This window comes from Nyctibius grandis, chromosome 11 (assembly GCF_013368605.1).
Source record: "Nyctibius grandis isolate bNycGra1 chromosome 11, bNycGra1.pri, whole genome shotgun sequence".
NCBI classification, from domain to species: Eukaryota; Metazoa; Chordata; class Aves; order Nyctibiiformes; family Nyctibiidae; genus Nyctibius; species Nyctibius grandis.
This window is the reverse complement of record NC_090668.1, coordinates 13,474,946-13,488,140: the sequence shown is the minus strand read 5'-3', so window position 1 is coordinate 13,488,140 and position 13,195 is coordinate 13,474,946. Positions and strand designations below refer to the sequence as shown.

Sequence of the window (13,195 nt, the reverse complement as noted above, 5' to 3'; positions counted from 1 at the left end):
AAAAAAAATTTAAAGCTAAAGGTTTACCCCAACAGTATCATAAATTCTCTTCATGCACAAGGTTAGCACAGCAGAAACCAAAAGCATGAAATGTCTTTCAAATATCAACTCTTTGCAAATGACATAATATTCTTAAGTATTTAGTTAAATAAACACGTAAACATAACAAGACACATGTTCATCATATGATAGATAGCGGATCCACCTAACTCTTCCCAGAGATTTCTTTATGGAAACCACCAAAGAACCTCTGTAATTTAATCACTAGCCACAGCAACTGGCTGCCTGCCTGTTAATTGCTCGGACAATACCCAAATTGTCAGACCAAAAGACCACCCAGTGATTCATTGGACTGTCACTCCATATAACTAAAGCAACAAATATAAGAAACAGTGCCTGGAATGAGTCTTCGCTTGTGATGCCTTCTCTGATGTTTTTCTCAGTATCCAACCCATTAAAATTGTTCATCAACGTCTTTAAAAGCTTGAAATCTTATTGCTGCAAATCTCAAGTTCCTAAGGAGCAGTTACACTCCAAGGTGATTCTGCAAAAATATCTCTAAGGAAAGCCATGTTTGGTAGTTCTCAGAGTTTCTATATCATATTGCTCAGGTAGTTTTGTTGATTCAGCCTAATAAGTTTGGGCAGGGATAACAAAAATCTATCAAGCTTTTTATTATGTAATTTTGGTTGTGTATTTTACTTACAAAATGCCATGACCACCCACACAGCCCTTACTATACCCTTATAAAACTTCTCCGAGGTCGGGCCTTGCAAGTATTTCCATTCCACAGACAACATACTAACACAAAGAAAGTTATTTTAACTTTCCAAGAGCTTTTAAAATATGTATGCTTTATAGGTCCTGAACAATCAGCCCTAATATGAACTCTTTGGAATTTAAATGCATTTTTGGCTGCAAGGCACAGAACTGTTCCACAACTACACTGAGTGTAGCACCAGTGTGATAGAGGAAAGGTGAAAAGATATTTTTATTACTTAAGCAGTGGCATCATTGTGAAAATATCAAAAAAAATCCCGTGTGGATTTGGGAGACCTTGAAGCAGCTTTCTAACAAATATCTGCTCACTGGAATGGAATCGAAGATTGATTTAAAGGATGCTATGAAGTAGAGAATAAAAACCACCAAATCTCCAAAACATATCCTATGAGCAGTTAAAATATATTTGCTCTAGGCATGTATTTATCTGGAAGAGATTTAAGAAGGGAAGTGCCTTTCCCATTAGCACCGTCCGATGTAGCAGCTGTGGCATCGTACTCAACAGTATGCAGGAGAGAGAAAAGCTGGCCTATCCCAGGGTTTGATGGGACACGTATCCTGTTGCTGCTCTTTTCTCACCATCCTTAATTCTGCTTTTACTGTTGTCACAAATTTTATCAGCCACAAATTCATACTTTCCCTTTGTTAGTCCTTTACCTGAAGCACTAGTTAAGCAGCAGGAATGTTACCACTTGAGGACATGTATCATGACATCTGTAATGGCTTTTTGATCATAACCCCATTAGGCAACAGGAGCCTTTTTGGCTCCTGTTTGGTCACAGATCATCCACTGAGTGCAGCTTGAAGCTGTAATGGACCCTCCAGTGTGGAATTCTGTCCTCTAAAGATCATCTGCCTGACTACAAATGGCTGGATGATACACTGGGCCAAGGGTTTCTACTTTATATCACATAACAAGGGCATCAGAGGGATATTGGTTCCTGTTTCTCTCCCAGCTTCTGCAAATCTGCAGCTGTGGCAGCTGGATGAGGATGGTTAAGTGCCACAGCCTGTCCACTTTCCCAGTTACCTTACCCAATTCCATGCTCAGTATGGATTAAACCTCCAGCAAATGCATCCCCAGACAGGATCCTATGGAATGAGAAATGCTGTCCATTAGATATTTAATCTCTCCCTGTTACTTCAGCTGCTACTGGTTAAGAAGCATTGAAGGAGCTGTGCTGATCTACTTCGTATGACAGCTTACTAAAACACTCCCATTTGCCTCCAGCATTTAAACAGTATTTTTAGTATTTTAGTATTTATTTCAAGGAACTACCATCATTATGCTTTTTTGTGCTAGTTTTTTCCTCTGTGCAGAGTCATGTGTGTAACACCTGCTTTTATCTCCCAGGGCCTGGAGATGATCCCACAAAGCCTCCCTGGGGTTTCAGCTGATGCTGAAGAGACTGAGGCTGCCAGACAGCTTTGATTCTGGGTCTCAGTTTCGTGGCTTTTCTTTCAAAACCTCTCTACTTCTTAGCCAAAGTAAATGTCAGAGTGCAGACAATTCCACGCTATGCCAAGCTAAAGATATTTGGACCTTCAAAATGTTTTGTTTTTTTTTTTTTCCAGGATAATTCATGATATTTTTTATAAAGCACTATGATTAGCAGAGGCCATAGCACAACATCCTACACTGTGTATCCCACTACCTTTCTCTGTCCTTGCTCTTTGTATCGTTGACAAGGATGCCCAGAGTCAACAGCTTTCCTGCCCAAGCACCTGCTAGCTGCTTCTCATTCTGCAAGGAATCCTAGTGAATCTTAACATTTTTGAACTTTCAGAAACACCCTGTGTGTCTTGAAACCTAGTGCTTTAGAAAAAATACTAGCAATTTAATTTATAGAAAGAAAATATGTCACAATGTACAAAAAACCAAATAGTTGCATCTATATTCATACAGACAGATATGACACATTGCCTTTTAAACACTGCTTATGAGGTTACAGGCTTCTTTAAAGATATATATAACTAAGCTGATATCCTTCTTTAAAGTAATCACACTTTCAGTTCATTCTCGACAATAATATTCTTAAACACGGTGTTTAGGAATAAACTCCAGAAAAAGCTGGACTGAATTTCAAGGCTTGACTGCTGCTGCCATCTATATGGCAGGAAGACTATAAACTAAAACAAACAACAAAAATATTTATGTTGCGTTTACTGGGCAGAGCCGTAAGTCTGTTTACCAATGTGATTATAGAAAATAAAGTTCTGAAACTGAACAGAATATTTTATTATCCTGAGTTTCTGTGTGGAAAATTCATAATGATTTAGAGCACAATTTCCCCAGGTCCTTACTATCAAGAAGTTTATACATTATTTAAAATTTGAGAATAAATAATGAAAATATTATTATTTTACTAGTGCTGGATATTGTTAATATTTTTCTGCTGAGTATTAAGCTTTCAAATATTAAAAAAAAACAAAAACGAAAGAAATTCTCCCAGTTGGTGTAAAAACAGAAGGAGTAATGTACTTAATGAAACAACATATACTACTTACTCCAGTGATGCTATTTTTCACAGCTATCTTATAGAGAGTATTTCCAGAGGAAGAAAAACAGATTTTACCCCTATGTTTGCAAGACACAATGTAAATTCAGGCTGCATAATTCTGTCTTCTCAAGCTAAGGTTTCTAGAAATACGTGAAAGAAAAAGATAAGTGCAATTAAATTTGTACTGTGTACGAATTTTAGCAAAGGCACAGTCCACTCTAAGAAACACTGCAGATGTTTGTTAAGTTTCATAATGTTTAATATTGTTTAGCAACTTGCACTGCTTCATCTTGACAGCTACATTTGTACTTACCCATCATGCCATATCCAGGACACAACGATTCATCTGAAGATGGGAAGGTAGTCTTTACAGGACATGCCTCTGTCCTGCAGCATAGCTCTCGGACACACTTCAGACTTTCCAGCAGGTGTCATTCAAGAAACAAACTTCCCTTGGTCCCCAATAAGACAATCCCGGGTTATTGTGTGAATTTTATGTTGCATCCAAGTTCGGTATTACTTCTTCAAAAGTAAGACTGACAAATTTTCACTTTGGGGAATTAAAATTATAACAACTCAAACTCTAGCAATAATTCTAAGAGCTTTGCCTAGCAGTTCAGACTCCACATCCTATGAGGAAGGAAAAAGGGGAAGACCAGCCCTTGAAATTCCTCTGCACCCTTTTCTCATGCAAGAAGAATGGCCTGCAAAATTCAGCAGAAACATCCATTGCAAGAAGCAGGACTTTGTCTTCGCAGATCCCCCATCAGGAACGTGCATGGAATGATATTCTGCATTGGCACAATGACTTTGAGATTTGTGCTGGAGCTCATTGCCCTCGTCTGTCTTCACCGAAGATGCTCTTTCAAAAGGAGTAAAATCCTGAAGAGACGTAATGCTGCTTATAGCACCTGTCCCATTCTTTTCTGAATTTTCAACACTTAGCTCAGTCAGACTTGCAAAATCATTTCCCTTGCTAGATTTCTGGTGTTGTCTGGAGCTTGCAGCCCTGTTACATAGTGGTTTTGTTAAAGTGTCTCTTTTTTTAAAGAACACTGAATCTCATATATATATATATTTCAAGTTCCATGCCAATTTGCTTTCAGAACGTCTTTCACTGGATTGGGGATGAGCATTGCTCAACAAAATACACCCCAAAAATGGAAGCAGTTGATTTCATCGATCAAATTCAAAAAATATGTAAATGGCACAAGAGATTTCAAAATACAATGTTTGGATTTGGAGCCACAAATGAAGAGTTCAAAGTTTAGGAATGTTTTCAAGCAGAAATCTAGGGCAGTGACCATTTAGCAAGTGTGAATCATTTAGAAAACTCAAAATCCCTCAAATCAAAGAGACATCAATGAGTTTTGGTTTGGGCTTATACTAAAGGACCAGTAACTTCCTTTTTTTTTTTTTTTTCCATAATATAATGAATTATGCACATAATGTAAAAAATGCCTATAGGATTTGAAAGCTGTGAATCTATGTTCAAGAAAGACCCCCGCATATAGCACCCTAAAACTTCAATTTTGTGCCAAGATAATGCTGATGTATGTGCGGATTGTCCCACACTTACATGGTATCTCTGCCTTCTTCCCGCCCTGGCTTGCTCGTTTCTCTGCTCTTTGCGCTGAGGCCAGTGCTTGTCTTGACACAGCCTGGTCATACAAACACTAGTGCAAACATAAGTGAGGAGACATAGCAGCGTATGGTTGGAGTGGGGAGAAATTACCGTGACTATGAAACCACAATTTGAGCCATGCAGTTTATTGGACCCTGTGACTTCTGGATGGAAAAAAAAACCAACCAAACAAACCAAAAACCGACCTTGCTCCTTAAGCAGTTTACGTATTCATGAATTTTTTACCCCTATCTAAAATTTAGACAACTACTCTGAAATACTAGCAGATTACTCCTTTTGGCAGGACTCCTTCAGTGTAAGACAACAGAAAAACATATTCTTAATGACCTTGCAACTTCGTTGTACAATCAATCTCCGTAAGCATGAATACAGTGGTACATCAGACTGCATTAGTACAGAAGTATTTCTTCAGTTATGGCTTACAAGAAACAATTGCAGGAGGTTAATATGTATTTTTGTATGTAGCTCTAAAATTGTCACTTTGATGCAAAAAGATTGTTCTGAGCAAGAGTTCGTCTTGAGCATATACTGTAAAGTTGGTTGTTTGAAAGACATTGAGACCACATGGGAAACATATTTGCTTTACTGGGAAATAAATGTACCTAATAAAAAAAGTTCCTGCCTTACCTTACCAATACTGTAATTATAATTAGCACAAAGCACACATAAGCATGTGCCAAACACCACTCATCACCGCACAAACCACTCCAAAGGGCTGTCTGTATTGGCAGTCTGCTGATGTGCACGGCTTTGCAGCGTTACAGACAAGCAATCAAATATTGTGTTGCACGAATGTAATTGCTACTAGAGCAGTACTGGGTGTTATGGACAATGCCAATTCCGTGAGCTACGAGACCGCTTTGAACACATCAGTTTTTAAAATATCTAGTAGAAATAGTTTTAAGGAGATTTGTTACCCTGGCACTACAAACAGAGCTGGCCCAAGTGAGCAGATGCTGATGCAAAGCAGTGATGATTGTTGTGAAGGGAAATGGACTTTTCAATGCCAATGGAAGGCTACTGCAGCAAACTCGGGGCAACTGTTGACAAGGATGTGTGGCACAGGAGACAGCAAGGTCCATTTTGCCATTTGTTTTACTGTCTGCAAGGTTCCTGTAGGGTCGCTAAGTTCCTGTACTTATATTTGCAATTTTATTTTTACCTTCTAGATATCTGCAACTCTGATTTAACCAAAAAAGTTTAGAGGAGGATATATGTCAGTCGAAGACATGTTCTGTGCTCAGTTGTGTTGTACAAGTATAAACAAGTCAATGATTATTCCAGACATCCAGCACAATAAGTGGAAGAATGAAGCCCTAACACTCAATATGCAGATAGTTTAGTCACAAAATATACGTTCTACACAGGAAAATGCCTTCTAAGAATAAGGAAAGTTGTTTCTCAAAAATACCAAATGTGTAAAAACCAGTGGCTTTTCTGTTAAAAGAAGTAATTTTTTCTGCATGGTATTCACAATTACAGAAAAATAACATTAAATATCTTCATCTTCTCTGGATTGCTGCCTATTTTAATGACATTCTTTAGTTGAATAAAATCTGAAACACTGCTTCTCAGAAGGCCCTTTAAGTCAGTATTTCTGAAGACCTCACTGCCATACACTGCACTTAGAGATATGGACTCATGGGATATAAAAAAGCAGAAGAAAGAAGGTTTCACGTCTGTTTAATGTTTAACCAAATTCAAGCCATAGCGTGGCAACAGAAACCTGGTTTTGACACTCCTGCAGCCATGACATTTCCCCACAAGTAAGAAAGAGATTCATTGCCAGAGAATCTTCCCACATTGAAGAAATCTTCAGCCTCCTAGTTAAGGCAGCTTATGGCTGAACGTGACAATTAGGAAGGAATTAGGACAATTAGGACAATTAGGACAAGGACAATTAGGAAGTATCAGACCATGATTTCCACCATAAGACACAGATCCAGAAAAGCACATCCTCAGGTCCCTTTGACTTCTCTAGCACTCCGACTGTTGGTAATACAGAAAGGGAGCTTACTGCTCTGAGTGGCCATTCTTTGTCAAATCAGCATCGGTCCCCCAGAACTTTAGGTGATAAATGAATCTAATAAGCTGCAAATATTCTCCAAACACAATGATATATTTTTTTAAAGACAAAAACATAGAACTGCTTTTCTGAATGAGAACAAATAGAAATTCAATGAAGTATATAATTTCAGAATACTCCAATGAGCTTCTCCAACGTCATACTGGTGCTACATTTCTACAGATGATGGTGATGGCAATGTTTATAGAAACTGAAAATTTACATCCTAGACATGATGAGATTTATAATCAATTTCCCATGCTATCCTGTGCACACAATATTCTTTATATTTTAGTTGTTTCTAAATATTCCGTGTTTAATTCAAAATGTACATTTTTCCTTTAAACACAAATTTTCTGATTATTTCAAATGCATTTAGTTTTGCTGAGTGTTAAAATGTTATTGGTGGTAAAAGTCAGAAGCAAGGAGAGAGAAAAATTTAAATTTGATGTATGTAAAAGAATATTAAAACTGATGCAAATGCTTTATGGTCAAAGCTGTATGATTTGGGATCAGTACATAAACTAGTGAAAAACATTTAAAAATAAAGAGTTGACACTTTCTGTGTTACAACTATCTAAATTTAATTGAATAAACGTAAATCTATTAGTGATGGAAGTGTGAATTGAAGTCAATAAATCAGCAAAAAGAAGCTAATCTTATGGAAAGTATTTCTTCTGAAAATGAATTTTTAAAGGTATACAAATAATAAATACACCAAGCCATTTCAAGACCACGCCACATATGTCCTCTTTCTTGGCAGTTCTTGTTCATCTTCTAATTCTTTTGGCTATGCGGGATTTTCTAACACACCTTACAGGAACACACCTTAGATATCCAGGGATGTGGCTTCATGTCATCTGGAAAAGAAATTTATTCATCTGGTTTAATGATTTTACAGTTTGAGGTAACAGGGAAGATTTTGTTTTTAAAAACAAGTTATTTTAGAGTCTTTTTACAGAGTAATAAACTATAATTTTTGTAACGTAATGAAAACTTTCAGCACCAACATGCTAGTGTTAAAAAATATCACAAATCTACCTCCAGAAGACTGTTTACATTATAATTGCTATACTACAAGAGGCAATATGGAACCCAAAACAGCTCAAGAGAATGTATGGCATTCCTCAAAACTTCTCTCCTGAACAGCCTTCTCCTTCTTCTTCCTTTTTTTTTGTTTTAAAGGAAAACATTCCAGTGGATCAGCAGAAAAATAATTTCTGTTTTAAATTAACAGATTGTTTATGTTTCCTCTGCAAATATAATTTGAAAATTATATATATTTCCTTTCAGCAGAACTAATCCCACAATAGCTGTAAGCAGAAGTAACAGGAAGTTATACTAATAAGGCATTACATTTTAACTCTGTCATGGCTTATTAGAATTCCACCAAAAAGCACTCTCAGTCATCAGTTTTAACTTCATGATTTCTTCTTACTTGATGAATGGTACAACCTGAATTTTAAATAATACTTGTAGCAGAAACACTGCTTAAACAGATACTTTTCATGAGTACATGAACATTCAGAAAAAAGCACAAGCTATTCTTTCCCAGTCTAATGGATATCTTGTATATTTATCATATTATCTATCATCTTTCTGTCTGTGTCATACACACAGATACACATTTTCTTGATGACCACTATGTAGCCTTCTGGTTTTACAATTTGATTTACTATTCAAAAGAAAAAAAAAAAAAAACCAAAACAAAACCTACAAGTCATGATACTAGCAACCCAGGATGCTGATAGGATGTGACACCACATCTCCTGCAGTGAAATTCTTACGGATTCATCTGTGCCTACATTGGAAATTCCAGAAAGTCTTTCTGGAATCATTCCCAGGCACTAACGTTTTATAGGCAGTCGCTGAGCAGTATGGGCTATCAGTTCCTGTGAGCAATGGGCTGCCTCTACACTGCATCCTCTTCCTGCCTCATGCATCATCATCATCAGCCTCCAGCACTGCATTCCTGAATCAGTCCACACTTTCTGCTACCTACTCTTCATGATGGCGCAAATACAGAAAATCATGCTTTTCTAGGGTGCTTCATACTTGAAAATTTCCTGAATATTTACTTTTACATTCTTCCTGTGTACTGATCAACAATCATATAGGTAACACAGTGCTGGTTTAAATAACGTACTCTCCAGTGGATGGAACTTGGAGCTGGTAAGTGAATATTGGATACAGCAATTATAACTTGCTTGATAACAAGATAGTCACAATTTTAGTGCTGTATTTTGAAGCACTGTGGCTAATAAGAATCTGTTGTTCTTGATACATGTCCTCGTTCTCATTTCTGTTTGCTGCAGTTCTGTCTCTCACAGACTGTATCTCAGGGACAGAGACCCTTCCCATCTCTGTGACAAGGTCTATCTAGGACAAGACTGTGAAAACTGCTCAGATTTTCACTATTGTCTGTTATACACCCAGAATTACATTCTATCCTGACAAGTCAAAATATGAAGTGGGAAAAATTTAATATGGGCAATGGTTTTGGAATGAAGATGGGAGAGATCATGAGCTGCAGAAGGAACCAGTTGACTCAGACAGAGACTGGTACTGAGGGCCGTAAGCATATAGGGATCTTATCATTTATACGGTTTTCATCCAAAAGATAGAAAACACTCTGTAATTTCCGTCTACAGCTTCCAACTCAATCTTCCATTAGGCAGGCTCAATTTCCCTCTATTACCAAGTAAAGTAATAGTCTATTGCCTAGTCTACTGCAATATCTCTGTTTGGGGAAATAAGAGGCAAGGGGCATCCGTGCCCATGTTGTTTCTTGTGACTTCAGCCCATACCTATTCCTTTTTCTCATAAGAGCTATACTTGCAGAACGCTCCTTAGCGGGATTGCACCACACATGAAAGCTAAGACACCCCAAGTTGTGTCAAGTCCTGCTACATTCCTCATAGATATTGACTGACAAAATTCAGGGCATTTTCAATCCCCTTAAAACCCATCTCAGGCATCTCCCTTTGCACAAGATGATATGCCCTCTGGAGATGTGAGTTTTCCACCATTGTTTGTACAAGAAAACTTGGGTGAATAGCTCAGACCTAGAAGTCTAACTTATACATCCATGTTCACCCAGTTTAAGCCTTTTTCTCAGTTTCTCTAAATGTGTAAAATTCATCTGATAAAATTGAAAACACTGCTGGGAATATTTTCTTATATTAAAGAAGCACTCTAAGGGATAGTGAATTCTTTACGGGGGGTTGATATGATTAAAAGTCAAGTTCTACAAAAAGCTGTTGTAATTCTTATCTGATTATTACGTTCAAGGCCAGAGCAGAGACAAGTTTGAAAAGCCAAGGCTTTGCATGTCAAAGAGAAGTAGTCCTCAGCATGTGGGGAAAATGGCAGTGATAAACCTACTATTAGGCATCTGGGAGAGAAGCCCAGCATCTCCTCTGTGTGTGGGCTAAAATAGACATGAGCCACTATCACAGATAATGGCAGCTTGTAGGCACATGAAGGGAGCAACTAAAATCCATTTCACTTAGACAAGAAACTGCAGTCTGATATTTACCTGTGTCCATCACATGTGAAAAGCGTTTGCTGTGAATTATCCAAGAGAAAAGTGCAGGTTGAGGGGTTTCATTACCTGTCTGAGAGTAGTTCAGATCACACATTGAACACAAGAAATCACAGGTAAGTCTCAAATTGGTGTCTTGGGCAGTCAAATGGATTCCTGCTACTCATCTGAGTATATGCCTTTTTCTGCAATTGCTGGAGGCCCACACCCAGAGCAGTGAGAACATGTGCAGACACATAGAAAATGTGGAAGTAAAATAAGCAAAGCAAGCTCAAGATCACTTTGGAAATAACTCTCAGTCTAAAGTCAAGGTTAGAGACTACACCTTTCACCATTAGAAAACACAATGCACAGATACATCTGTTAATGGCTGCTCTACAGCCTTCCTGATTCTGGTAGAAGTTGTAATAAAGAAGAACCCTTCCTAGGAATAGTTGGAATTCCTTGCAGGTATATTGTCATATTTTCACCTTTTCCTCATCAGAACAGATAATAAATAAATATATTTCTTAAAATCACTTTTGCACGTATGACAACATGTTGTAAGCAAAGTACAAGGGACTCTGCAAAACACATATATAGACTTTTTAATAAAAACTTATAAATGAAGTTTGTAAGTTCGCCCAGACTTTGAATATGTGTGAGAGAGATTCTAAAGTCACAGGTTTCACCAAACCAAATGCTGACCTCCTAGGCACTCTCAAATTCCAATATATGATTCAAAGTTAAAGCACCTGAGAAATACTAGAGAAAATCATAGCCAACTAAATGTCATGTTATTGTTTCAATGTTTGCTACTAAAAGTAAGTGGTAAGTTTTAAGCAAATGTATTGTGTTACCAAATCTTTCCTTTCAAACAAGCACTTCTGTCAGAAGTGTCTTAATTTCTTATCACAGAATTTCATCCGCACAAGGAGCAATAAATAATTCATGTTCCCAGCTCTTTGTTGTGTGTCCCTGAACTGCACAGAGCTGGAAGGCTGACAGCTGTGTCAGGACAAGCACCAAAGATCTGACATGACAAGTGACTAACAAGTTTCTTTCAGTCTATAGTGAAAGAAGACAATGGCATAAAGTGCAAAAACGAAATCCTGAAACAAAATGAAACTGTTTCTTTCTCTTTACCTAAGTGTTTGCTATGAGCTTATTTCCGACCCATAACCTCTGGTCATTTTATAGTACTGCCCAACCCCCTTTACTCCTCACATTCGCCTGGCCATTTACGCCTGTCCACGGATCAATATGAGCAATTCTTGGAGAAATACGATGTCTCCATGACAACCAAGCCACAAATTCTCAGTGGAAAGCAGTGAGACCAGTAGTGAAATCTCCTGAGGTTTTCAGACCTATAAGACAAGATGTCTTAAAATGCAGGAATGGACAGAAACAAAAGCCAGAGTAATTCATTGTTTATTACTAGTTTAATGATGTCAGATGGACCAAATGGAACTCAGTTTTTAAGTTTAGATGCTTTATCAACATGTATTTTTGCCAGTCAATATTCACCTCCTGACAGGCTTTTATTCTTTCCATTACTTCATATAGATATGCAGAGTGCAGAATCGGATATTCAAGTTCCTATCCAAATGTGGGCACTTTCCCACACAGAACTAATTTAAGGTTAAAATTAATGTTATCTTTAAGGTACATTAATTCTCACCTGAACGCTTTAGTGCCATCTTGTTTTAATGCCTTCTCACTTCAGAACAGATCAGAACTTGGACAATTCACATTTTTGCCCATAATCATTGTTGAAGGAACTATAGACAGTTTCTGAAGGAGGTGCCATGCACCACAGATTGCAGGTGCAGTAAGGAATTAAACTTGGCTCCTGCCCGAGTAGATTATCTATTTCTTTCTAAATATCATGCTGATTTCTGCCATACAGCATTGAGTCCAAGCCTATGTGGCTTTAAAATGAATACAGATTTACAATTCATTGGTTTCAATTATTCTAACGTATACTGGTGTTCATTTCTGTGGAAAAGATGAAAAGGGAATGTAGTTCAAATCAGGTATATGACAGCAGTTGAACTCCCAAGGAATCTGGGAGGAGTGGAGTGTGCTGAAATACAATCCCCCAGACATGGGTCCTATCTGGGTTCTGAGATGACTTAGGGGACCTGACATGGATTTCAGACTGCACCCTTTGACTGAAAATTAAATCTCAGCAGCGTTCCTTGGGGAAGGATCAGGGGACTGTTGGCAGCTGCCCCCTGTCAGCACAGGCTGCAAGATTTGGAAATCTCTTAACTAAGCTGACAGGCCACAGAGACGATGAATCAAAAATATGATACACGGATCAGCACACAAAGATGCAGGAGGGTACACAGAGACCAGATAAAGCAGGGAAGGAAAATATCAAGTGAAGAAGGATGTTTAACCCTTTCACTAATGAGGACTGTGTGCAGGTTACGTATATGGTGTATGTGGGTCAAGCTCACAGTTTGCTTAAAAGATCTTAGTATTTAGTCGCACAGAATGCTTTTAATCAGCTATGACTCGATACAATTTATATCTAATTGTTTCCCTTTGGGATTCATTTAATAAATTTCATAGGTGTTTCATAACAAGAAAGATAATGAAACTACATGAAGCAAATCTTTTAGTCACCAAAAAGAATGCACTTTATGGATGTTCCTGTATTTCACTGAATCAAT

At 37.7% G+C, this 13,195-nt stretch overlaps 1 protein-coding gene across 1 annotated transcript in view; it reads right to left on the bottom strand.

The window, feature by feature from the left end:
• Positions 1-7,795: 7,795 nt before the first annotated feature.
• The window catches only part of WDR72 (WD repeat domain 72), a 108,074-nt gene continuing 102,674 nt past the window's right edge, over positions 7,796-13,195 (bottom strand). Inside the window, exon 20 of the mRNA XM_068410749.1 lies at positions 7,796-7,851. Within this exon, the coding sequence (XP_068266850.1) occupies positions 7,796-7,851 (56 nt within the window). The remainder of the gene's footprint in view (positions 7,852-13,195) is intronic.